General features: G+C 38.4%; 1 protein-coding gene across 1 annotated transcript in view; it reads right to left on the reverse strand.

Annotated features, from left to right (window-relative positions):
• LOC143437299 (uncharacterized) overlaps positions 1-5874 on the reverse strand; it is a 109472-nt gene extending 103598 nt beyond the window's left edge. Inside the window, exons 1-3 of the mRNA XM_076922107.1 lie at positions 5860-5874; positions 1714-1840; positions 1455-1515 (exon numbers count right to left, since the gene is read on the reverse strand). Coding sequence (XP_076778222.1) covers positions 1455-1515; positions 1714-1840; positions 5860-5874 — 203 coding nt within the window. The remainder of the gene's footprint in view (positions 1-1454; positions 1516-1713; positions 1841-5859) is intronic.
• Between the last annotated feature and the right edge of the window lie 19931 nt (positions 5875-25805).

Below are 25805 nucleotides of genomic sequence, written 5' to 3' on the forward strand. Positions count from 1 at the left end.
AGATGACTGTGACGTGAAAAGGCTTTACCACATTGATTACATTCATAAGGTTTCTCTCCAGTATGTGTTCTTTTATGATATTGAAGTCTACTGTGATATGAAAAGGCTTTACCACATTGATTACATTCATGAGGTTTCTCTCCAGTATGACTTCTTTCATGCCTGCAACAATAATGGACACATGTGAATGCCTTACCACATTTTTTACCTAATCAATCATTTTACCAACATGAATAAATTTTGCAGTTGGTCTAATCATAAAGAACGCTCAGATCTTAAGGTTTTATCACTTTGATGTTCACGGTTATACTTGCTCACTGTGGGTTGCTTTATCTCTTTGAAAATACCTGTGATGGTAAGAGCACTTATTACATGGCTCATATTTATAGCCTCCTTTTTTTTTTTTTTTTTTTTTGGTTTTTCGAGACAAGGTTTCTCTGTGTAGCTCTGGCTGTCCTGGAACTCACTCTGTAGACCAGGCTAGCCTCGAACTCAGAAATCCGCCTGCCTCTGCCTCCCAAGTGCTGGGACTAAAGGCGTGCGCCACCACTGCCCAGCTATAGCCTCCTTTTTTATATGAGATTTCTATATGGTGTATTTCACATGTCTGAAGATATCAGGGAATTAAAACACTGATTGCTTTCTTAGTTTTTCCTGCATTGTGAAAAACACCACAGGAGCACTGTGAGCCAAGACAAACAGAAGAATTTCCAAACTTCTAGTACCCATAGTGATTTCTGCAGTGTGACTTGGGCTTTTCCCCGGTAATGTCAGAAAAACAATTAATTGCAAATGTCTATCATATTCAGAAAGTCTACCAAAGGCAGAATACTACATATATTCTCATTTTTGAGTAGAAAGAGGTACATTACTTCTTTCAACATCCCTATGCTCACAAGGTTTTATCCATTATGACAATTGATATACCCATTAAAAGAAGAAGAACAAGTGAAAGGTTTCCATATTGAATTCACACCATTTGACATTCTGTACTTTGTTAGACATGGGGTATATAGATAAAGGTTTCTCCACAACTTTCTTCACTCTCACTAACTGACCACTCAATAAACCTAGAAACGTCACTACAAGAATATGAGTATCACCAAATTTACCATGGACTATTTGCTTATTGGATGGCCTTGGATATATATTTATCACTACTCAATGCATAACATCTAAATATTATGAGACTATTCAGATTGGTAGTTCCACAGCAAAGCTCTAATGTAGTTACAAATCAATCAAAGGTATCTTTTAAGGCACTGTTTCCATGTCTTCTCTCTTAGAGAAATGCCTTACAAACATAAATCAGATAATTGACATTGAGGAACATTGTGAGAATATTATATTCATAGCTATACTTAAAGGACTGATTTTTTTACACACTTGCTTTTCGTTAAGACATTAAAATTTCCTCACAGGCATATTTGTATCAGCTTGCACATGAAAACTACCTTTCATGCCTTCTAGAACTTTGACGTTGTTCTTCAATATGATGATCTTCCCAGCTGTAACCTAAAACACAGTACCAAAAATGAATGATATAGTATTGAAATTAAATAAAATGCATGTTACTATGAATTTTGACAGCACTGAACATGATTTATTCAGCTCAATCTTCCTTGTTATCAATTGAAATAACAGAGGCTCATCAATAACCAAGAATCACTTGTTCCATTATTTTGAAAAGCAAAACAAAATTCACAATGTTACCTATAGCAGTGAGGTTCCGGTAGGTCTCTAGCATCACATCTTTGTAGAGATTCTTCTGGGCAGGATCCAGCAAATTCCACTCTTCTGCAGTGAAGTTCACATGCACATCATCATAAGTCACTGCATCCTAAAATATCACACACAGGTGTACAACAGAAAGCATGATCGTGACCTCACTGTAAATTAATGTATACTTTCTAGACAATGTATTAATGTAATTCTTGTGCTTCCTCCACTTATTTTCTGAAACAGAAGTTATAATCTAATCATTCTGTCAGTTTAGAAGGAAATTGAATTATAAATTTCACCTATGTTGCTTCTGATCCCTTGCAACACAAATGGCAATTGAGAGGGACATGCAGGGGGAAACAGATCAACTGTACTGAGCAAACATCTGAAAAGCTGTATGAACAATTACTAACTACAAAAGTGATGGGCAAGCTGTGTGTATTTGCTCATGACTTTAATCACAGATATAGGCAGGTGTATGTCATTGAGGTGGATGCTGGCATGGTCTATGGGATATGTTGCAGAACAGGAAAAGTAATACATTAAGACACTCACTTTCTTGTAGAAGTCAACAAGGAAACAAAAATGATAGAATGAACTCACAGTTCTTTACTGAAGTTCCCACTAAGAATTATGCATTCACTGCAGTTCTGTATTCATCTTGCAAAAACATGAAGTGAACCAGTTTAAACAGCAACATTAATAAATTTTACTAGAAGGGAATACATGTTTAAACAGTTAAAAATGGACAGATGAAAATATTAGTAATGTATATGCTGATCAGAAATAAGGAACATAGAGCAGAAAAGATAGCTCAGGAGTGGAAAGCTCCTGCTGGTCTTCCACATTAATGATGGTCAATTACTAGTATTTACATGAGGATTAACAACTACCCATTTCTTCAAGATCAAGAGTACTGAGGCCATCTTCTCACAACAGTAAAGATGAGGCACACATGATATTCATATTCATGCTCACAGGCATAATATGCTTATTTATTCAAAAATTTCAGAACAAACACAAGAGTAAGGCAGAATGACATACACCTAGATTCCAGTGACTCTGAAGCATCAGACAGTATTGATATCATGAACATATGCCATCTGGAGAAATAGAATATAATATATATATTTTGCCAAATTTTAAAATTGAAGATGTAGATGAAGAGCTGCACAAAAGCATGTGCTTATGTTATTAAAAACATGTCAGCTGGCTTCTGTGGTTTCTGTATGTGCTATCAGCAAAAAAAGGTCCTCATAGAGAAATTTAGTTTTGAAAACAATAAACAAAAGATATAAAGTTAAAAATATAAAACCTCCAGGCTTGCAAAATAGCTTAGCATTGAATAGCAAATGGTTATACTGTATCTTATGTGAATTAGAGACTGAGAACAAATGGGGACTGTATGGGAGCATGAGAAGAAAGTGGAAGAATCAGTTTCAACCATGACACAGTAGACACAGAGAACAAAATATGTCCTGTTTGAAAGAAATGCAGGGTTAAAGCTGGAGCAGAGACTGAGGGAATGACCAATGAAATCTTGCCCAGCTGGAGACCCTCCTTGTGGACAAGCACTAATCCATGATATTATTAGGGATACTCTGGTATGCTCCCATACAGGAGCCTTGCATAATTTTCCATTAAGAGGCTCCACCCAGCAGCTGACTTGAAACAGATGCAGAGAACCACAGTCAAACATTAAATGGTCCTTGGGGACTGTTATGGAAGAGTTGGGGGAAAGATTGATGGCCCTGAAAGGATATAAATCCACAGAAAGACCAACAGACTCAACTAATCTGGACACTTGGGGACACTCACAGACTGATCCACAAACAACATAACATACACAGTCTAGACTGAGGGCCCTGGAACATATGTAGTAGATATGTAGCTCAGTCTTCATGATGGTCCCCCAACAACTGTACCAGGGGCTGTTCCTAAAGCTGCTGTCTATCTGTGGAATCTGCTCCTTGAACTAGGCTGCCATGTCTGGCTTCAATGGAAAGGATGCATTTAACCCAGCAGAGACTTGATGCACTGCAGTGTGGAGATACCCAGGGGCACATACCTTCTCAAAGGAGAAACAGAGGATATTGGAGGAAGGGACTCTGTGTGGGTAGAGGAGCTAGAGTAGGGACTTCACAAAGTTCATAGTCATTTTACTTATAACAGCTTGAAACTGGAAAAATCCCAGATGTCACTCAACCAAAATATGGATATAGAAAATGTGGTTCTTTTACAAAAGGAAAAACTATCCAGCTATAAAATACAAGAACATCATCAATTTTGAAGGCAAATGGATACAACTAGAAACTATTATCCTGAATGAGGTAACCCAGTCCTAAAACACATACATGTATATACTCACGTACAAGTGAATAATAATCATTAAAAAAAGGAAACCAACACTACACTCTATAGACCCAAAGAAGCTAAACAAGAAGAAAGGCCCAAATGAGCATGGTTGAATCTCACTCAGAAGGTGGAATAAAACAGTCATAAGAGGCATATGGAAGACAGAAACTGGATGGGAGAGCAGATAAGAAAGGGGAATCGAGGAGAACCAGCAACATGTGTGGTGAGAGACATGAGAGGGCCAGAGGGGAAAAATGAATCAAAACCTGCAGCTGTCTGAGGGGAGGGGGTACATTTAGGATGTGCCAGAGACCATAAATAGGTACCAAGGAGTCTAAGGTTGATCTTAGCTGAGATGCATAGCAGTTAGCTATGGACGCTGAAGAGGCCACATTCTGCAGTCAGGTTAGCTATGGACGCTGAAGAGGCCACATTCTGCAGTCAGGTAGGACCCTTAATGGAGAGTTAAAGACACCAACAAATCCAAAAATCTTTCTACTCAAAATGTGTCCTGTCAACAAAATACAATCTACAACATAGATTCTGTACAGCAGCAAAATAACGTTGTTGTTGTTGTTCTAAGTTGTTACTCTGCTGCTGTGATTGAATGCTCTGAGCAAAAGCATCTCAGGTAATAAGTGGTTGTTGTACATGGTTCTGTCAGACCACAGTCCATCATTTTGGGAGCTTAGATTAGAAACTGAAGGCAAAAAACACTGTTTCCTGGCTTGCTCTCTTGCTTGGTCACTGTCTCATGCTCAGCCTTCTCTTTCATTCAGCACTGGCCTACTTGCTTAGGGATATTGCCACCCTCAGTGGTAGAGCCTTCCTAATCAATCATCAACACTATCTCTCACAGACATAGCAACCAGCCATTCTGATGAGGGCACAACCTTGATTGAGGCTCCTTCAGATGACTGTAGCTCTGAAATGCTGAGAACTGAAAACAACTATGACACAGACACAATAATAAATGAGGAAGTTGTAACAACCCAAAATCAAAAATTTGAACATATCAATTACAAGAGCCCTGCCACCACAAGAGGGAGTTGGAGTTGTGGCTGAGCCAGGACAAAATAGGGAGGGCACCTGGCTCAGAGCAGAGAAGGAAACACTGGAATGGGGAGCTCAGAGGCTGTGCTGACATGGGGTGAGCATCTTTAACTCTGGGTTCCCAGGCCAGTGCTATCAAAGATGTGGCTAAAACAGCTGGAAGATGGCTAGAGAAGCAGATTGTCCCACAGGCCTGGAAATGGCCTCCGCAAAGGATAGAATCTCTGGTCCAAGAAATATATGCTAACTCTGTTGGAATGAAGAAAAACCTTTCATCTAAGAACAACCACAACACTACAGAGTCACACATGGACTGAGAAGAGGGTAGAATGGGAGAAGAGGGAAAATGAGGTCTTTGTCCTTTTTTACCCTGTAAAACAGGGTAGGCAGATCCTGATTTTGCCCTGGATGCTGTCTCAAAAAGATTTTTGTCATGAACTAGTCAATGGATCTATGTCCTGTTGTTGAGAATGATTTAACCCAAGGTGTGGGACTTGCAACTAAATTGATTGGGGTGGAGTCTGTCTCATTTTCTCAGTCAGTGAATAAAAACGTGGCACACACAAAATAGACAGCCACAAGGGGTTGGTAAAGGTTACACAACATATGACAACACTTGTATAGAGGAGAAAATGAAGACAGGATGGCAGCTGTGAGTCCTGTAGCAGGGCTCCAAGTCTTCTCCAACCTTCCCCAAAATTAAGACCAGAGGCACACTGTTCACTATACCAGGCTCTGAACCATCTTCAAAGCACTTTGGGGGCTATGACTCTCCAGTGTATACACTGTAGCAGTGTTCCAGGTTCAATTTAGTCATCTGCCTCCACATATACTCGAGAAAAATCTGAAAACCAAGGCACTGATCTCAAATCTGGCAGACAAGCCACTGACACAAAAAGAATGGTGGATCTTAACAACTGACCTTTCAGTCCTTTAGTTGGGAGTTCTGAGGGTCTTGGATCAATGCACTAAGATGTTAGATCCAAGTCACAGAGAGCCCCAAAGACCAACAAGTAGCCTATTGTAATGCAAACACATGGAGGTCTTTATTATGAGCTCTGTAATAAGGATTCTCACCAGTCAGCCTCACATGAGATCAAAATTGAGAGTCTAGATGTGCTGGGTATTTATTGCAGTTACAGCAAGATTGGGTCATTAACATGCATGTCAGGAACTTAATATTTTAAAAACTACATGTCTGGCATAATCTGCAGGAACCAGTCAAGGGGGCAAAACCATCTGACCACCATGATGGGTAGGCTAACTTTTCCTCTGTAAGGTGTATTAGTTATCTATATGTAGCTTAACCCTGCAGTTGTACCTTGACTGGCTGTTGACATGGGGCGTTGTCATAGGATGTTTTCTCAAGTGGACTTTGTGCAATCTCAGAAACAGGATTGATTGGGTTTACAAACTCATCTTTGTGCCTGAGGTCCTTATTATTGAAAGATGCTCCTGTTCAACCACAAGCCATGCATGGCAATAGAAAAGGTACTTTGTCCAAAGACCTGCCTCACTATCTGTTACTGCAGATCCTAATATCAGTTGCACTTACTTTTACACAGAATACCAGTGGAAGTTGCCTCTCCCCCTGTGCATCATCTTATAGATAAGATGGACAATGCCCACCTGCCTTTCCTTTCCTGCATCATCCCTGTGTCTCCGGCCAACTTGGGCAGACAGTCCCTGTTCAACCACATGCTTTAACTGCCAGGACAAAATATAAGCTTTCTATAGATCTACCACACTGTCTGTTATCCCAGATGCAAAGATCACAGTTTCCCCTGGCACTGTACTAAACACCAGAGGCAGCTTTACCTCTGTCCTGACTATGTGTCCCTGTGGATACTAAGATCATTTCTTCATCCCTACTTCATCTCCCTCCTTACAACATTAGCAAGCATTCCCACTTGATCATACCCAACAAACAGGTAAGTAAAAGAGGCAACACTCAGTAAATCCAGATATCAAACAGTAACCCAGGAACAAAACTCCCACCCAAGCAAGACAAATCCAGAAATCAGTACTGAGATCATAATCACTTCAAACCCAGTGGCCTAAACACCAGCATAGGAATATAATAAATAACACCCAGGAAAATAAGTCACCAAAAGAGCCAACCTGTACTGTCACAGCAGGTACTGAGAAATTCAAACGTGCAACAGATATGGTGCAAAAGAGGTTGTTTGGGGGCAGGGAGATGAGTGAGAACCTGGGGAAGAGATAGAGGCACAGAAGAGGATGTGCAGACAGACAGACAGACAGGGGGCAGAGAGAGAGCCTTGAGAGTAGAGAAAGAGAATAGAGAGGGGCATGTGCAGAGAACAGAGACAGAGAACAGAGAGAGCTGTGTAGCTGGTGGTCCGTGTATATAAAGCACACCTGACAACAGCAGCAGGTGATGGAGGCAGGGAATGACTTAAGCAGTTGCTTAGTCCCTGGGAGCAGAGCATTGAAATTGCCTGTGCACTGACAACTACAGAGACAAGGTTCACTCAGGGAACAGGAAAGAAAGAGAGAATCTCAGACATTAAAGATGAATATGACAAAATGGATACATCATCAAAAAATGTGGATTCTAAAAGTTTCTGGCCCTTAACAACCAGAAATTCTGCAAGATATGAGAAGGGAAAACTACAGATGATTAGAATAGAGAAAGGTGACTATTAGCACAAAGGTCTGATAAAAAAATATTTTCAACGAAATCATAAAAGAAACTTTTCCTAAACCAAAGAAGATGACTGTTAATGGACAAGAAGCATCCAAAACATGCAACAGATTGGAGAAAAACAAAAGTCCCTTTACCACATAATAATCAAACAATAAACATAAAAAATAAAGCAACATAAAAAACTGTTCCAGAAAAAAATTAACAAAAACTAAACAAAACAAAAACAAGTAATGTATGAAAGCAGATATGTTAGATTTATACCTGTCTTTTTAATGTATACTATAAAAGACAACAGGGTTTGGACACATGTGCTGCAGAGTCAGAGAAACCACCTGTGTTTCTACAAGAAAGCAACTGGTCCAAATATTTTGGGCAGACTCAGAATCAGCCATGACAATGATGTTACTCAGAGGTCACCACCTGACCTAACACGTGAGAAGCATCACCAGGGACCTCACAGATGGTCAGATCTGGCTGTTGCTTCCCATGCAGCCCCAGAGAGGACCCAGCACCCCAGCTCCCACTCCTCAGCCGCCTGTCCCTACCAATTGTAAGCAGTGATTCTGTGCTCAACATGACTCGATTTCAGAGCTTCCCTTAGGTCTCCACACAGCACCCACAGCAGAGCTCAGAGCAGGGCACAGATGACCATTCAAGCCTGCACAGGCACAGCTAACTTGCAGATTGGCACCCGGGAGAACCCGCCTCCTTGTCTGATTGGCAGGTCTGCCTGGAAGCCTTGATTGGGCAGTGAGTCTTACCACTCCTTAAGGTTAAAGTGAGCTTCCAATCCAGGGTCAGACCTTTTTCAGATCTCAGGAGGGGTTTGCACTCCATTAGCATTTGTTTCTGTCTTCAAAGAGGAATCTCACCCCACCCAGCCCTGGGGGAGAACCCAGCATTCCAGCTTTGGCTGTTCAGCTGCCTGCTCTTCCCCTCTGAGAGAAATGATCCTGCACCTTCCAGGACCTGACTCCAGACCTTACCTGAACTTTCCTTACAGTACTTGCCTTCTTCTTCCTGTAATCAAGGTGAACAGCTTCCATAGCCCAGTACTCAAGGTGCAGTGGAGGTATCAATCTAACCCACAAGAGGAAGGATCCTCCAGCTATTTCTTAGCATTCTGTTTAAAATCCACCCTAGTTACCAGGCTACAGCCAGATATGCTCCTCCCCACGGTTACCTGGCAACTGCAGGGTTGGACTGACACCTTGTAAAGGTGGCTACTTGCCCCTTCTTCTCTTTTGATCTCTTGATCTCTTGTTCTCTCTTTCTCTTGCCCTCTTGGGCTCTTCCCTTCCCCCTCTCTCTCTCCACATGCTCATGCCTGGCCTCTACTTCTCTACTCTGCCTCTCTCTGCTTTTCTCTGCCTGTACTACCCTCTTAACTCCCCTCTCCATGTCCTGAATAAACTATATTCTATACTGTACTGTCTTGTGGTGGGTTGCTTCTGGGGAAGAGCTGTCTCAGCATGTGGTATGGTCCCTCCAGGGGAAGTAATATCTCAGCAGGAAGCATGAGCTTGCTGAGACATCCCCTTCCCCCACACCTCCCCTCACACCAATAGAACATTTTCCATCTCTCTTTAAAGAGAGGTAACTATGGGGAGGAGGATACCTGACTGTCACCAGGTAACTATGAGGTAGAGTTTTAGACAGAATGATAAAACCATTAACACTAAAGAGGAATTTTAGGAAACAAGAGACTTATTTTGTGGCTTCATGCTGGGCTCAGGGAAACTGCAGCTTCCTTTCACCAGATGATAGGTATCAATCAACCCTGGAAAAAAATCCAGGATCATAAGTGAAACACTGTTGAGCACTACTGTTAGCCAGTACATCAGTGGCAAAGTGTAGAAAAAACAGAGTTGCGTTAGTACAGGTTCTCTTGATAAACATATCTCAAATATTAGAGAGAATGAATCATCCTATGTATGTAAAAAGGTGACCAATAAAGGCTGTTAGACAAGGTAAATTAGAAAAAACAAGGACTGGTTATTTTCATGATGCAGAATATTACAGCTGATATTCAGTGTATACGGGATTCTGAAGAGAGAAGTACTTTGTAATGCCAGTCTTAAAACACAAACAAATCACCTCTGCTTTGTAAAAAAAAAAGTAGGGCAAATACTAAAAACAAAACCAAAAACACCACCTGTCCAGTGTCCTTTATATATGTAGGTTGTCAAAAGAATCTGTAGCCCAGATTAAAGGTGGATCTGAACATCTCAAAAAAGCAAGATTAATAAAGGGTTTCTCAACTTCAAAATTAAATTAAACTTGTTAAGTTGACCCTAGTTCCTTTTTGTTCCTAATGAATATAAACTTAAAATTGATATGAATGGACAAAAATATATTTAATCAACATATCCACACAGGTACAATAAATATAAACTTATAATATGGGTCTGAATCTTTCCTTGGAATAGGTAACATGTTTTAAAGAGTTTACTACTCCTAGACCAGAAGGTGTTATTAATATTTGACATTCTCCTCACTCATACAAGACTAACACATCTATGACTTTATTATGATATATACATATTTTAAATTTTATGCAGGCATAAACATGTTAATAAATTAAAAGATATTTATATCTAGTAAAAACTCTTTAAAAACAGATAAATATACAAAGATAGGCAGATCCAGCACAGGGCTTATCTTATCTTCTAAATTAAACCACAACCATTTTCATACCTTCAGCTTTGTTGAATTAAAATAATCACAGCAGGGCTTTTTAATTGTTACTAAACCTCTATCAAAAAATGAAACAAAAAACAAAAAATCATGCCATGGCTGTCCAGTATTTGTACAACTTGGAAGGGGAATAATTATTAAGGTAATGTAAATTTGTCTCCATATGTACTGAGTAAAGTATTTTTAATGTGACTGATTGCAGGATGTCTATAGTCTCAGAAGAAACACTTTGACAATTTTCTGTATGTAAAACAAATTAGTTCACCATTATCCCAGGGTGAACTATGATAATTTTGAAATGTTGTGCCACTGAGAACTTAGAAAGAGAGGATATAAATTGCTTCTTTCCCACAGCTATATAAATATTCTCACAATAGATTGTGAAGTTTTTGTTAAGCCTATGGTATGCTATGGTATTAACATTTATAAAATGTTAGAATGATCTAAAGATGTAAATGGTTTCAATAAAGGAAAAGAAAGCATACAAAAGCCTTTGGAAAAGGAAGCATACAAAGCCGTTGGAAGTTCTGAAGAAATAAATGAGGTATTTAAGGCACTTAGATCATAAAAGTTTTGGGAAATACCTATGGGATTAAAGTTTCTGTCTTCAGATCAACATTTATGACAAACTGGCTGTCATCTAAGTTTAATCATATCCTGTATCCAGTCTACATTGAGGAGAGTCAAAACACAGGGATGATTCCCTTAGAGCTTCCAAGGGAAGACACACTCAGCCCAAGCAAGGATATCGAATAATGTTCACTAAGAGGGAAAATAGTACAAAGAAAAGCTTGAAGATACAGAGATTCTTCAGAAGATCAAGGGATAACCTAGACATGAAATTTCAACAGACCTTAACAGAAGGTCAACAGAAGTTGATTTTGCTAAACATGTAATCTTAAGCAGGCATATGTAAAGTATGATCTCTTTCAAACTGCAGTGTGTCTCTTTAGTAATTCAAGGGACAAAAATCCTCAAAAATTATATTTGATCTTGTGAAATGTTATGTAGAAAATAAATTCTCACTCTTGATGCTCTTTGTCATATATAGATGTATCTCAATATCCCAGATGAAAGAAAAGCCCTTTGCTTACTTCAGCATGCCAGGGTCTACATACAGCTGAGGAAAACTGAACAGCCTTATTAAATACTAAGGGCAAATCAAAATCAATGGCAATCAATAATAAACACCAATCAATAATCAATAATTGATGCTGATCAACAATCAATGCTAATCAGCAATCAATAGCAATCAATAATCAGCACCAATAAATAATCAGGTATTGATGCCGATCAATAACCAGTGCTAATCAATAATCAATAGTGATCAATAATCAATAATTGATGCTGGTTAACGGTCAATGCTAATCAACAATCAATGGTAATCAATAATCAACAGCAATCAATATTTATCAAATATAGAACACCATCTCACTATCAAAGAGAACTTCTCACTAATAGACTGTGTCCTTCACTACAGTAACCATGCATGATTGCTGATTTAAATGTGATGTAGGAGCAGCAGGTACCTGCTCTTCATGCAGGGTTCTGATGAAGCAAACCGCTGGCTCAAGTTGTATCCTTTTGTGAAGGGCTATGGAATATTGTCCAACTCATAATAGATGGACATTTCACCTTATAAAACATAACCCATGTTAAAAATGATGCTAGGAATATTTCCTCAAAATTTAATTCTTCATATATCACAAAAGATTGTAATAGAAGAGAATCGGTGGTTGAATCTAAACTTATAAGGGGTTGTCCAAAATTCCTCAATTTTTTTCACCAAAGTACTGGCCTTACAAAAAGGTCAAAAATGTCAGTCTTCTAACACCCAATACAAAGCATGACATTGGTTTTTAGGTGGGACTCTTCACTATTTTCTTCCTATAAGAAGCATAATATTGCCCTAATTTGTGGGGCACTGAGCTATGAGAGACAGCTGGGTGCCTGGTTGAATAAGCTTTGAACCCCAGAGAACCCCCTGGAATGGAAGGCGGTCAGCTTTCTTCCTGTGCCCCTGGCTCTCTCAGCTTCAGCCCTCCACAGCCCCTCCCAAAGAGAGAGGTCTATGGCCATCGGTCAGGTAGGAATAATGCCTCAGGCTCTCCCCACATGCACATGAAGCATCCCCAAGTTCTCAGACCAAGCCAGTAGGGGTTACCTTAACCCACCCCAAACAGTATATATTGAGGCTCATTCATAAGTAAAGTGAGTGAAAAAATCATCCCATTGTCTGAGAGCTTCTGTCATGGATCCTCCACTCTTCACAGTGGTGTCTCACAGGGCACCTCACTGGCTCAGTGAGAGCTGTTAACACTGTGCTAGATATCTGTTCTTTCCCCCACAACCTGGCTGGCACCTCCTGACTTAGCAAAGAGCGGTGACAATTCAGAAGATGCCAGCTCTCCCAAAACGCCTTCAGAATTCTCCCCTCTCCATTGCAGAGACTTGGTGGGAGGCTGTGACAGAGGCAGCAGTGGACCTTCCCTGCTGGCACTCCACCCTGTACCCCCTGCAGGCAGAGGCATCTACAGAGACCTGTCCTCATCCAAGCTGGAGATTCTGGTGGAACCCATCCGGAGCTGCTCCCCACACTAATTATATTCTTAACTTGTGGATGTTACCCGACTCACATAACAGAATCCTTCTATGTGTGCTGCCTTCCATGACTGTCTTATTTGAAGAATCTTTGTCATCTGTTTTGTTTTATTTTGTCCCCTTCAAAGGACTCTTCTCTGAGGCACCATAACTGCTGCTCTTTCTATATCACCCCTTTGGTCAGTTTAACAATGTAGAAGGATCCATTGTACAAACACCAAAAAGGACAGATATCCTCTTAAAGGTGACTGCAGCGCCAGCCCACTCATGTTCATCTTGTCACAGCATCACCAGTGATGGATTCATGGAAAGACAGGAAAATTTGTGAGAAACCTGAAGAATGGGAAAGGCTAAACAATGGAATGCAAAACACACTGACATTTTTCCTACTGGGCCACTAAGGGTGGCAGCTTTGGTGTGGGTCTTCTTTATTCTTGGGTGGTTGTTAGCCACCAACCAGTGAGGACAAAGGGAACAGCCATGGCAATCTGACTTGAGATGGCTGTATTATAAAATTAACTCCGGAGACCAGCACAGTGAGTCAATTCTACTTTATTGTTCCAGAAATAAGGTATATGAGGGCTTTTATGGGTACAGGTGGAAAGGATTAATTGGTTATAATAGTATATCTAAGTATCATGTGGGCAGGGAAGCCAGAATGGGACTTGTGTGCTGAGTTTAAGTAGCTCACACAGGGACAATCTTTTGATAAGTACATCCACCCGTGTTCAGGGACAATGTCTAGATATATTGAGGCAGAGAAATGGAAGCCCTAAAAAATTAAATAAATAAATAAATACATAAATAAATACATAAATAAAAGAAATGGAAACCCTAATAAAAATAAATACATAAATAAATAATAAAAGAAAGGAATGGAAGCCCTATTAAAAAAATAAATAATAAACAAAAAAAAGAAATTGAAGTTCTTCTGATAAAGGGAGTCCTCCATTTTGAGCTGAGTTTCACTCAGATTTGGGGGACTGTGACCTTCACACAGGTTTCCAACAGCCTTGATTCCTGAAACCATGGATCTTGGCTGTGAGAGGAACTGTACCAAATATTGGAAGCTGATTCAAAATACATACAGCTTAGGACCCTGCCCAGCTCTCCAGGTGGCTGTCCCATAATTGGCTGTGTAAAAGTGTCTTCTAAAGGTCATTTTATTTTGTTATCAGTTCAGCACCTTCAGGGTAACAAGGACTATGGTATTAATGGTAATTAATACCATTATAATTTATGATCATTGGCCCACTGTCTCACTTCTCTGCTGTGAAATGAGTTCCTTGGTCAGAAGCAATACTGTGTGGAATGCCATTGTGGTGAATGAGGCACTAGGTATGTCCATGGATCATGGATTTGGCAGAAGCCATGTGTGCATGAAAATCAAAATCATAAGCAGAATATGTATCTATTCCAGGAAGTAGAAATCTTTGTTCTTTGCCCAAGAGCAATGATCCGATGTAGTCAACCTGTCACACAGTTAACCCAGGATATAGTTCCATATCTAGGGCTCAGTGTTGGTCTCTACTGCTGGTAGATCTGGCACTCACCAGCAGATGTGGCCATGTCAGGCTTGGTGAGAGGACGACTCTACTGTTGTGTCCATGAATAAACCCCACTGCGTCCACCATGGCCACTATGTTCATGGTCCCATTGGAAAATGACAGATATAGCTGAGGACATGGCTGACTTCCCACAGAATAGATCACCTCAACTACTTGGTTACTGAGTGTATACGAAGCTGAACTTACTTTTTGATCAGCATTTACATGGGACACTATGGATTACTGATTATCATGACTATTGATCACTTTTGGCTATTGACTACCATTGGTTATTGGCCATTGATTAGTATTAATTATTGATTGACATGATGATTAATCATTATTACATCACTGTCATTCACCTGCCTCTGCCTCCTGAATGCTGGGATTAAAAGTGCACGCCATCAGTTACTGATCATTACTGGTTATCAATTAGTATTATTAATTATGGATTACCATTTATTGATTATTGATCAGCATTGATTATTGATCGTTATTCCATCACCAACTCCCCTGCCTCTGCCTTCGTATTGATAATTATTGATTACTGTTTATTGATTATTGATTATAGATCAGCATTGATTATTGATCGTTATTCTATCACTGTCATCCCACTGCCTCTGCCTCCCAAGTACTGGGATTAAAGGCATGTGCCACCACTGCCTGGCTTCTTTGACCATTGTGAGAGATCTATCCACATACTTCTTCCTATTATGTCTTTCTCAACAATATTCTAATTGTTCTGTCTCCAAGTCTCTGAGAGTTAAGCCGTCCCACTGTTTATAGCTGATGATTCAGTGAATGATCACACATTTCCAAACAAATGCATGAGCATGACTACTGTATGAAGCTCTGAACTGTGGTGATTTTCCTTTACTGGTGTCTTTCAGGATTGTCCAAGAAACATGTTTTCATGCTGCAGTTGTTCACTTTTGGATGGGGCCTGCATAACAGGCAGAACCTTCAGTAAAGCAGGAACTAGTTATTTCTTCCTCAGTCATTTGATGATAGGACCTACACCAGAAAGGTCTAGGTGCATGTATAATACCAGGAGCATTGTACAGGAATAGAAACTATAGGCTTCTAGGCAACTCAGGTACCTAGCATTAGTGTCCAAATTGCCCTCTCCCCAGCAAAACACAAGCCTAGCTTCACTCTCTAGGCTAATCCCAAATAAAACTAGAGTTTTCAAGTTACACCCTAAACAATACCAGGGTCTCCAGGTTATTCCCCCAACAAACCTGCACCTCAGGTTACAAGACCATGCCTAACAACCACTAATGCAGAGGGGAGGTGAAGTTAAGTTTATGATGTGACTCCCAGCACCAGCCAATTATGTTGAAGACCACAGCAGCTTTCCAATTAGATGCTTACACACATCCTCCCAATTGCAAGAGACATTTAAAATGGCGACATTCAATCAGGCTTTTCTTAATTCCCTGCCATGTTCTTGAATAGCCTAGGCCTGTGGCCAGAATTGGCTGTGGCTGTACCCCCCCACTGCACAGCTCAAGCAGTCTGCTCAGGTGGTCAGAGACACCAGCCCTGCTACCCATGAGATGCCAGCATGGGAGATGGCTCTGCCAATGCTTAGGTTATCCAAAGGCTCTCTATGTTTGGTAATGCTCAATAACAAGATGCCTATACAATCAGAGATGTAACCCAATACCCAATCTAGATATACCAACTACCTTTGGCTGTTAGAGACACTCGTACTTCTGCTTCTATGTTCCCCCCTCTCATGTCACCCTCCCCTAGCTCTTCCTCTTCCTCTCCTTACTCCTCCCACCTTAGCTACTCCTACAATTCCCCACTTGCTGCTTACAAGAAGTCCTTTCCCCATAGACATATGGGGTTCCACCATCACCAAAACACTCTTGGCTGATGCTGGTGCATTGGGGATGGGGGCAAGCTAGCTCAAATAGAATAAAGACCCTCCTGTGATTTGCAGCAGATCGGCTCCTATGTGTGTCTTTTTGGGGATCACTAACATTTCCGTGGCATGATGTTCAATTTCTACTAAGATGGAGTAGCAAGTGAAGATATTTTTTCCCAAGGAAAAATAGTTGGATAGAGTTGATGGTAGAGCCTTGCTCCATTATTCAAAATCTATGATTCACAATAAACACCTCCAAAGGCTCCAAACAACATTCCTATCTAACCATGAAACTGGTAGCACAGCCTGCACAGCATCCTGGTCCTGTTACAGAGCCTTCTCATGGTTTTGGCCCCCAACAGAAAGCTAGCAGCTTTCTGAGCTACTTGATACACTGTCTGGTGTAACACACACAAGTGAGGAGTGTGCTGTCTCCAGAATCCTAATCAGCAGGTAGATGTTCTGCTTCTTTCTATGCAGTGGGATTGGCCAGGTGCACTGACTTATCTTTCACCTTAGAATTAATATCTCTGAAAAACCTATGCCACTAGATTCCTAAGCATTTCACTAAATTAGAAGACTACTGCCTGGAAGTGGTGGCGAACACCTTTAATCCCAGCACTTGGGAGGCAGAGGCAGGTAAATTTCTGAGTTTGAGGCCAGCCTGGTCTACAAAGTGAGGTCCAGGACAGCCAGGCTTACACAGAAAAACCCTGTCTCGAAAAACCAAAAAAGAAAAAAAAAAGAATACTAAGTTTTGGTTGGATTTATTTTCTGTCCTCTGGTGCCCTTATGGGTTTGCAGTGAGTATAATCTGGTTGACACCTCATGTGCCCTAGGTCAGTTCTACATAATGTGTACTTTAGAGCACTAATATCATATTTTATGGAAGACACAGATGATCAAGATTCTTTCTAACTAAGTTAATGACACAGAAAATGATGAAATACAGATGCAAATAGAAAACCCAAAGGCTAAAGTAAACTATATTTTCTCCACACAGAGAGTTATTTTAATATATTATTATTGATTCTACATATTTCCCAATGCTGTTATACACAGCATTGTATTTATATTGTATTCATATTGTATTCATATAGTAATATGAAAATATTAATTAGAAAGGTATATGTACATATGAATGGATGCATATAACATATTTTTACATCTCCTTTGGATGAACATATTTGAGGTGGAAGTGAGACTGGGTTTAATTTAGCTTAGGCTAGCCTCAAATTCATTACGTAGCTGAGGTATGTCTTGGCCTTATGATCATCTAGCCTTGTCTGTAGGGTTCTGAGATCTTAGGCATGGTGACCCCAGGGAGCAGCCCCTTGTGTTTCAGCTTCAACATCTAATAATGGTTACTGGAACAATCCCTTCCTTTCATCTTCTTTGAGGAAAAGGTGTCTGAAAGCACAGTGTGACATTTTCCAGAAAGAACCAGAGCCAGGACTACTGAGTATCCTCTATCATCTCACTTTCCATTCCATTTCAATCAGTGGACACAAACCATAATAACAGCCATTTTGTTGTGGTAAATATTATTTGGGAGTTTCTTACCCCACTTAAATCATAGAGTTACCAAATAAAAGATACAAAATACTTTGTACTTACAATAAGCAGTAAAGCAACAGAGTTGGGCATATATCAACCCTCTATTTCTATTTTGTCTATTTCCGTGTTAATATCTGTGAGATAACATGTGCCATGTTCTCCCTAGGGGCTCATACTCCCAGGCCAGACCTACTGGCCATGCATTCACACTCTACCTACACCATGGTGCCTCCTTCCTTGTCCCTTCTCTCTCCTTCATGGTCTCTTCCCCAGACACCAAACATGGGACCTGAAGCACCATCTACCTTTCTTCTCCCCAGCTACAGGCTTTAGGCATCTTTATTAAGCAATCATGGAAGGCAGGAAAGAAATGTAGAAATGATGAAATTACAGTCCCAAAAATTATTGTACAAAGTTCAACCAGGCTTTACAGCCATATGTCCAGAGTCTAGGATCTTGTATTGGAGCACATCAAATATTATTTTTACTTTTTGTCTCAGGCTGAACATTTTAAACCTAGAAAATAATAGTCTTTGTAAACAGGGCCATATCATGATACCCATATTTCCTATTTCGGTTGAACTAGTGTAACTAGTGTAAATTAATTTAACATAAGTTCAGTTTTTTAACCCAGATTCTTGATTGCCTAGTGTGCAGACACAAAAAATTACCAATTAGGACATTTGTTGATCATCAAAAATTGATTGACTCACAACTTCTTGCTAATATTGATCACATTCAGGGAAGCTTTCGCCCTCTTTTTCCACCCCTTTGTGTACTGTGACTAATCCCGCTTCAAAGTTGGTCATAGAACTAGACTCTTCCACAGGCCTCTCTTCATTTCAAAACCCAAGAAAAGCCAGAGAGGTTGTAGGAAACTCACTCAGTGTTTTATTTTTGTTTTGCAGTGACCAGTCAAGGATCAGTCTGGAGGAGTTGGAAGACACTCTTTTCATCACTGAGAAGCAGAGAAAGAATTGATGCTCAAAATAATTCTCAATCACATACAAAGAGGCAGGCCTCAGCTACAGACAACATTCCTATGACAAAAAATAAATAATCATCAGGAGTTGAAAATAATAAAAAGAAATTCTAATGACTTGGAATTGAAGGGGAATGAAAACAAAAAGGAGAATATAGCAGTATTGCATTTGAAATCAATAATTGACTTTTAAAACAAATACACATAGAATGAATTAGGTAGTCTTCCTTTTGTTTCTATTTTGTAGAATAGTCCAAGGTGGTCTTAGCTCTTCTTTAAAAGTATGGTAGCATGCTGCACTAAAACTACCTAGCCCTTGCCTTTTTTGGATAGGAGGTTTATAATATCTGCTTTGATTTCCTTAGGGTCTATACTACAGTTTAGATAATTTACCTGATCTTGATTTAATTTGGGTTTATAGCACCTGTCTAGATAATTATCAAATTTTCTGGCTACATATTTCATTTAGATTTTCCAGTTTATAGAAACTAATGATTTTTACAACTTTCCTGAGTTTCTCTTGTTATGTCTCCTTTTTCTTTCTGATTTTGTTAATTTGGATACTGTCTCTCTACCCTCTGGTTAGTCTGGCTAAGTGTTTTTCTATCTTATTGATTTTGTCAAAGAACCAACTCTTGGGTTTGTTGAGTCTCTGTACTGTCCTCTTTGTTTGTAATTGGTTCATTTCTGCCCTGAGTTTGATTATTTCCTGGTGTCTATGTCTCTTAGGTGTGTTTGCTTCTTTTTGTTCTAAAGCTTTCTGGTGTCCTGTTAAGTTGCTTGTGTAGGATCTCTCTGGTATGTTTATGAGGGCACTTATGGCTATGAATTTTTGTATTACCACTGTTTTCACTGTGTCCCATAATTTTGGGCATGCTGTGTCTTCATTCTCATTGAATTCTAGAGTATAGTCTTTTCTTTCTTTCTTTCTTTCTTTCTTTCTTTTCTGAGCAAGTTTTCATTGTATAGAAAGTTGTTCAGTATGTGGCTTTCTGATGTTTTTGTTATTATTGAAGTCAGGATTATTCTGTACTGATTTCATAGGATGCATGAGAATATTTCAGTCTTCTTGTATCTGTTGAGGCTTCATTTGTGAGAGATTTTTTTTTTGAGACAGGGTTTCTCTGTGTAGCCCTGGCTGTCCTGGAACTCACTCTGGCTGTCCTGGAACTCAGGAATCCACCTGCCTCTGCCTCCCAAGTGCTGGGATTAACAAAGTGTACCAGCATTGCCTGGTGATTTGCGTCAGATTACATGGTCCAAATTTTGGAGAACATACCATGAGGTATCTTCTATCTATCTATCATATATATATATATATATATATATATATATATATATATATATATATATTACATATATGTATATATATATATGTATTATTGTAGGGTGAAATATTTCATATGGAAGAGTCAGAGGAAAAACTTAAGGAGGTGAAGAGGATGGCAACCCCATAGGAAGAACAACAGTGTCAACTAAACTGGACACATCAGGGCTTCCAGAGTCTAAGACAAAAACCAAGGGGCACAGAGGAAATAATTCAGGGCCTTGGGTATGCGTGCAGCAGAGGAATGCCTTGTCTGGCCAAAATGGGAGAGGATATACTTAAACCTGTAAAAACTTGATGACCTAGGGAAAAGAGAAGCTGGTGGAGTTGAGATCCTGGAGGGTGGGTGGGTGGGTGGGAGAGAAACCTTTAAAAGTCAACAGGGAAGAAGATGGGGAGAAGACCTCAAGGAAGAGGGACCAAGAAAGGGGGCAACATTGGAATGTAAAACATTTTTAAAAATCTAATTAAAAAAGGAAAAAGAAAACATAATTGAAAAAATATACATCTACATTGAGTTTAAAAAAGAGCAGACAGATTGTTTCCTGGCAGAGAAAGTGGCATTAATTGATTATTCTTTGACCTGGCTGCTATGTGCAATGTTAGCTTCTGTGATCTGTAACATGACACACACAGCTACAGCCAATGGCCTATGTTTCAAACATCTGACCTGACTTAACACTGAAAGTGCATTGGACATGTCTTCAAACATGGAAATTCAATATTCCTTGGATTATGCAAAAGTTCATAAATTATATACATACTAATCTAGTTTGTCTTCATTCACCTAACATAAATAAATTATAAAATTTATTAAATTTTAATTTAGAAAATTATTACCCTATCAACATCAGGTCTTTTTTTTTTGTAATGGTGGCTCCAGTGTTAGTGACTGGAAGCGATGTCATTAAAACCATAATCTCAACAAAGTAACTTATTTAAAAAGTGCTTCATTTGCATCCCTGCCCAATTTAAGGAGAAAAAACAACCATGACATTAATCAAACATTGGGTTAAATGTAACCTGAATACGTCACAGAATCTATCATAGAGCCTATGGTGGGTCCCACCATAAATTTCATTGTGTGGACACAAACTACTGTATATCAAGTACATTGACCTAAAATAGACATTTTCACTTCCAGAAGTGATAGCCACATTCCATTGCCTGATGTTGGTACTTGATTCTGTAATAAGGAATAACATTTATCACCCTCTGGTGAATGATCATGAGCCCATTTATATTGCCAAAGAAGGTCTTAAATATTCTAACATAGCTGAAGTACTACAAAAAGGTTTTGAAACCAACTCTATGAAGATAATAGAGGTCCTTAAAGTAGAATTGATGAAATCACGTTAAAAAAAATCAAGAAAAGCACAAAAAATTGGAGGAAATCAATAAATACCTCAAAGACAGCCAGGAAAACACAAACAAAAAAGTGGAGGAAACCAACCAATCTTATACATAAAGCCAAGAAAAACAAACCAAGAGTAGATGGAAACAAAACTGTTTAAGTCCTAAAAGTACAAACAGAAACAATAACAAAAGCACAAAGTGAGGGAATGATGAAAACAAAAGTTTAGGACTGGAAAAAAACTATGGAGGCAAAATTCACAAACAGAATACGGAGATGGAAGACAAATCTCAAGCATTGAAGATACAATAAAAGGGATGGAAATATCACACAATGAAAATGTTAACTCTAAAATTTCCTGACATAAAATATCCAGAAAATTTAGGACATTGTTAAAGGGTAAAATATAAGAATACTAGGACTAAAGAAAGGAGAATATTAGATTAAATGCTCATATTTGAAAACATTGATGGCAACATCTTAGAAGAAAAATTTTCTAACATAAGGAGGGAGGAACCTATCAAAGTAAAAGAATCATCAAAACACCAACAGAATGGACCATAAAATGATCTGTCTTTCCTGTATAATAATCAAATCATCAAGTACAAAGAAAGAATACTAAAAGCTGCAAAGATCAAAAGTCAAGAACCATATCAATAAGGATCTATTAAAACTGTAGATGGCCTCTCACTGGAGTCTGTAAACACATCAAGGGCTTGGACATGTATAAGGCAGAAAGTACAGATGCCCAGATGATTATACGTAGAAAAAAAGCTGGCCAGGCAGTGGTGGTGCATGCCTTAAATTCCAGCACTTCGGATTCAGAGGTAGGCAAGGATTTCTGAGTTAGAGGCCAGCCTGGTCTACAGAGTGAGTGTCAGGCAACCAGGGCTACACAGAGAATCCCTGTCTTAAAAAATGGAAAAAAAAAAAACCTTAATCGCTATTAATGAAAAAAAACAGATAGTCCATGCTAAAGTAAAATTTAAACAATATTTACCTACACATACAAACTTACACAAAGTTATATACAAAGAATCCAACCCAAGGAAGTTAACAATATACATGAAAACACAGGTAGTAAATAATCTTGTGTTATCTGCAAAAGAAAGGAAAGCACACAAATACCCCAACACCAGCATCACCACCAGCAGCAGCAGCAACAACAAAATATAAGAAGTTAACAATCACTGTTCATTGACTCTCTCAGTATCAATCAATGACCACAGTTCACCAATAAAAAGACAAAGGCTAACAAAATAGATGCTAATAAAAATCTATCCTTCAATTGCAGGCAAGAAATATAGCAGAACATCAAGAATAGGTGTTAATTCAAGGTAAAGGAATGTAAAAAGTTATTTCAAGCAAATGGACCAAAGAAGCAAGCTGGTGTGTTCTTTTTAAAATGTAGCAAAATCGATTTTAAACAAAATTAATCAAAAAAATTGGAGAAAGATACTACAAATTACTTAAAGGAAAAAATAATCACCAAAGATGCCATTTCAAGTTTTAACATCTATGCCTTAAACACATGGTCAGCAACCTTCATAAAAGAAAGTGTTTTAAACCTAAAACCACATAACTCTCATACACTTATATTCCAAGATTTCAATACCCCATTCTCACCAGTGGACAAATTCTCCAGACCACTCACCCTCAAAAAAGAGAAATATTCCAGCTAACTGACAACATGAACATGAGTCTAGCTGATAATTAGAGAACATTCTACTGAAATATAGGAGAATATGCCTTCTGCTGAGCACCTCATGAAACTTACTTGTAAACTGAAAACATATTCAGACACACTGCCATCTTCAATATATACAAAAAAATTGAAATAACACCATGAATCCTATCATACCACCATGGATTACAGCTGGATATCAACAAAACCTGAAAGAACACGAAGCAGACAAACACTTGGAAGCTGAACAACTCACTATGAATGAAAAATAGCTTCAGACAACATAGAGGAAGACATTAGAGACTTTCCAGAATGAATATGCAACATGCACAATTTTACAGAATACAAAAAAAAAAAAAAAAAAAAAAAAAAAAAAAAAACATGAAACTGGTTCTAAGATGAAGGTTCATAGCACAAAATCCCTACATGAAAAATCTGGAGAGCTCTCATATTGGCAATTCAACAGCATGCTTTAAATTCTAGAACAGAAACAAGTGAACAATGAATAAAAAAGGATGAGAAATCAATAAATTATCAAGTTGGGGCTGAAATCAACAAAATAGAAAGAGAAGAATGGAAAGAATTAATGAAACATGGAATTGGTCCTTTTAGCCTTTTATTAGATAAGATAGTGAAACCCTTATTAAAAGATGGAGAATATCTAAATTAATGAAATCTAAAATGAAAATGGGGACAAATAATTGACAATGAAGAAATCTACAGAATGGTAATGACATAGTTTTAAAAAGCCTCAACTCCATCGAACTGGAATTTCTAAAAATAATGGAAAAATTTCCTCAATAGTTTCCTCTTACCAAAGTTAAATTGAACTAAGAGAAACAACTCAAGCTGCCTAAACATCTAGAAAAAGAGAAGTCATTAAAGTCTGACACCAAAAAGAGCCCAGGGCCAAGAATTTTAGGGTAGAATCCTACCAGACTTTCAAAGAGGAGTTCATGAAAATACTCCTCATAGTATTCAACATATAGAAAAAGAAGAAACTTTAGCCAATTTGTTTTGTGAACCCATGGTTACTCAAATATCTAGTCAATACAAAGACTCAGTAACAAATGAGAATTATAGACCAATTTTTCCTTAAAAGCAAATATGTAAAAATATTTAATAAAACAGCAAAATAAAATAAAATAGAAACCACATCAAAAGACCATTCAGCATGATCAATGAGGTCGGCTTCCTTCAAGAGGTGAAGGGATGGTTCAACATAATGTGATTAAAGTGGAAGAAAAAAGGTGTAATCTCTTAGATGATGAAAAAATTCCCTGACAATATTTAACCCCACTGTATGGTAGAGTTCTTGGAGTGATTAAGCATACAAAGAACATACCTAAACATAATAATGCCACTTTACTGCAAACCTATAGCCGACATTAAATTATGGAGAGAAATTCTAATTAATTCCACTAATTCACAAAAAAGAGTAGGTGATCCATTCTCTCCATATCTATTCAAAATACTATGTAAAAATTTAATGTTAACTAGTCCTATATTGAAATTACAGTTTAATGTTAACTAGACCTTTACTGCCATTTACAATGTAATATTAACTAGTCCTATATTGCAATTTACAATTTAATACTAACTAGCCCTGTATGGCAATTTACACTTTAATGTTAACTAGTCCTATATTCCAAGTCCTATATTGCAATTTACAATTTAATGTTAAATAAGTTAACATTAATTTGTAAATTTAAGGAGGAAGTAAAATTAGCTTTATCTGCAGATGATAGGATAGTAAGCACAAGTGAACTAAAACTTCCCAAAGGCAATTCCCAGAGCTGATAAACACTTTCAACAAAGTTGTTGGATACACGATTAACTAAAAAAGAAAAAGAAAAACCAGTGGCCTTTGTATGTACAAATGAGTTTGCAAGTGCAAACAAATAGACAGACATCGGAAAGTTTAAACTGGTGGTTCACACCTGTCAAATTTTTGTTCTACATAATCAATAATCTTGAGTAACTCAATGTGTGTTGGGTAAGATCATACAAATTATTTGTAGTCACAGATGACTTTTGATATTATTGAAGGTCCTCAAAGACTATTGTAATATACAAAGACTTTAATAGATTGATTACTTATTAAGGAGTTTAGTCTTCTATAAAGATATCAGAAAGTATAAGACTTTAACACATTGACTTTGTTTATGGGGTTTCTCACATTATGACTTTTTCTCATAGTTTCTAGGACGACTGCCACATGCAAAGGCTTTACCACATTGCTTTTTCATAGCATTTCTCTCCAGGATGTATTAGTTTATATTCAGAGATCACTGTGTTGTGAAAAGGTTTTATGTCATTGATAAAATTTGTAAGATATGTCTTCAATATGTGCTCTGTTATATATTCTAATATGTTTAT

The sequence above is a fragment of the Arvicanthis niloticus genome, chromosome Y (assembly GCF_011762505.2).
Source record: "Arvicanthis niloticus isolate mArvNil1 chromosome Y, mArvNil1.pat.X, whole genome shotgun sequence".
NCBI lineage: Eukaryota > Metazoa > Chordata > Mammalia > Rodentia > Muridae > Arvicanthis > Arvicanthis niloticus.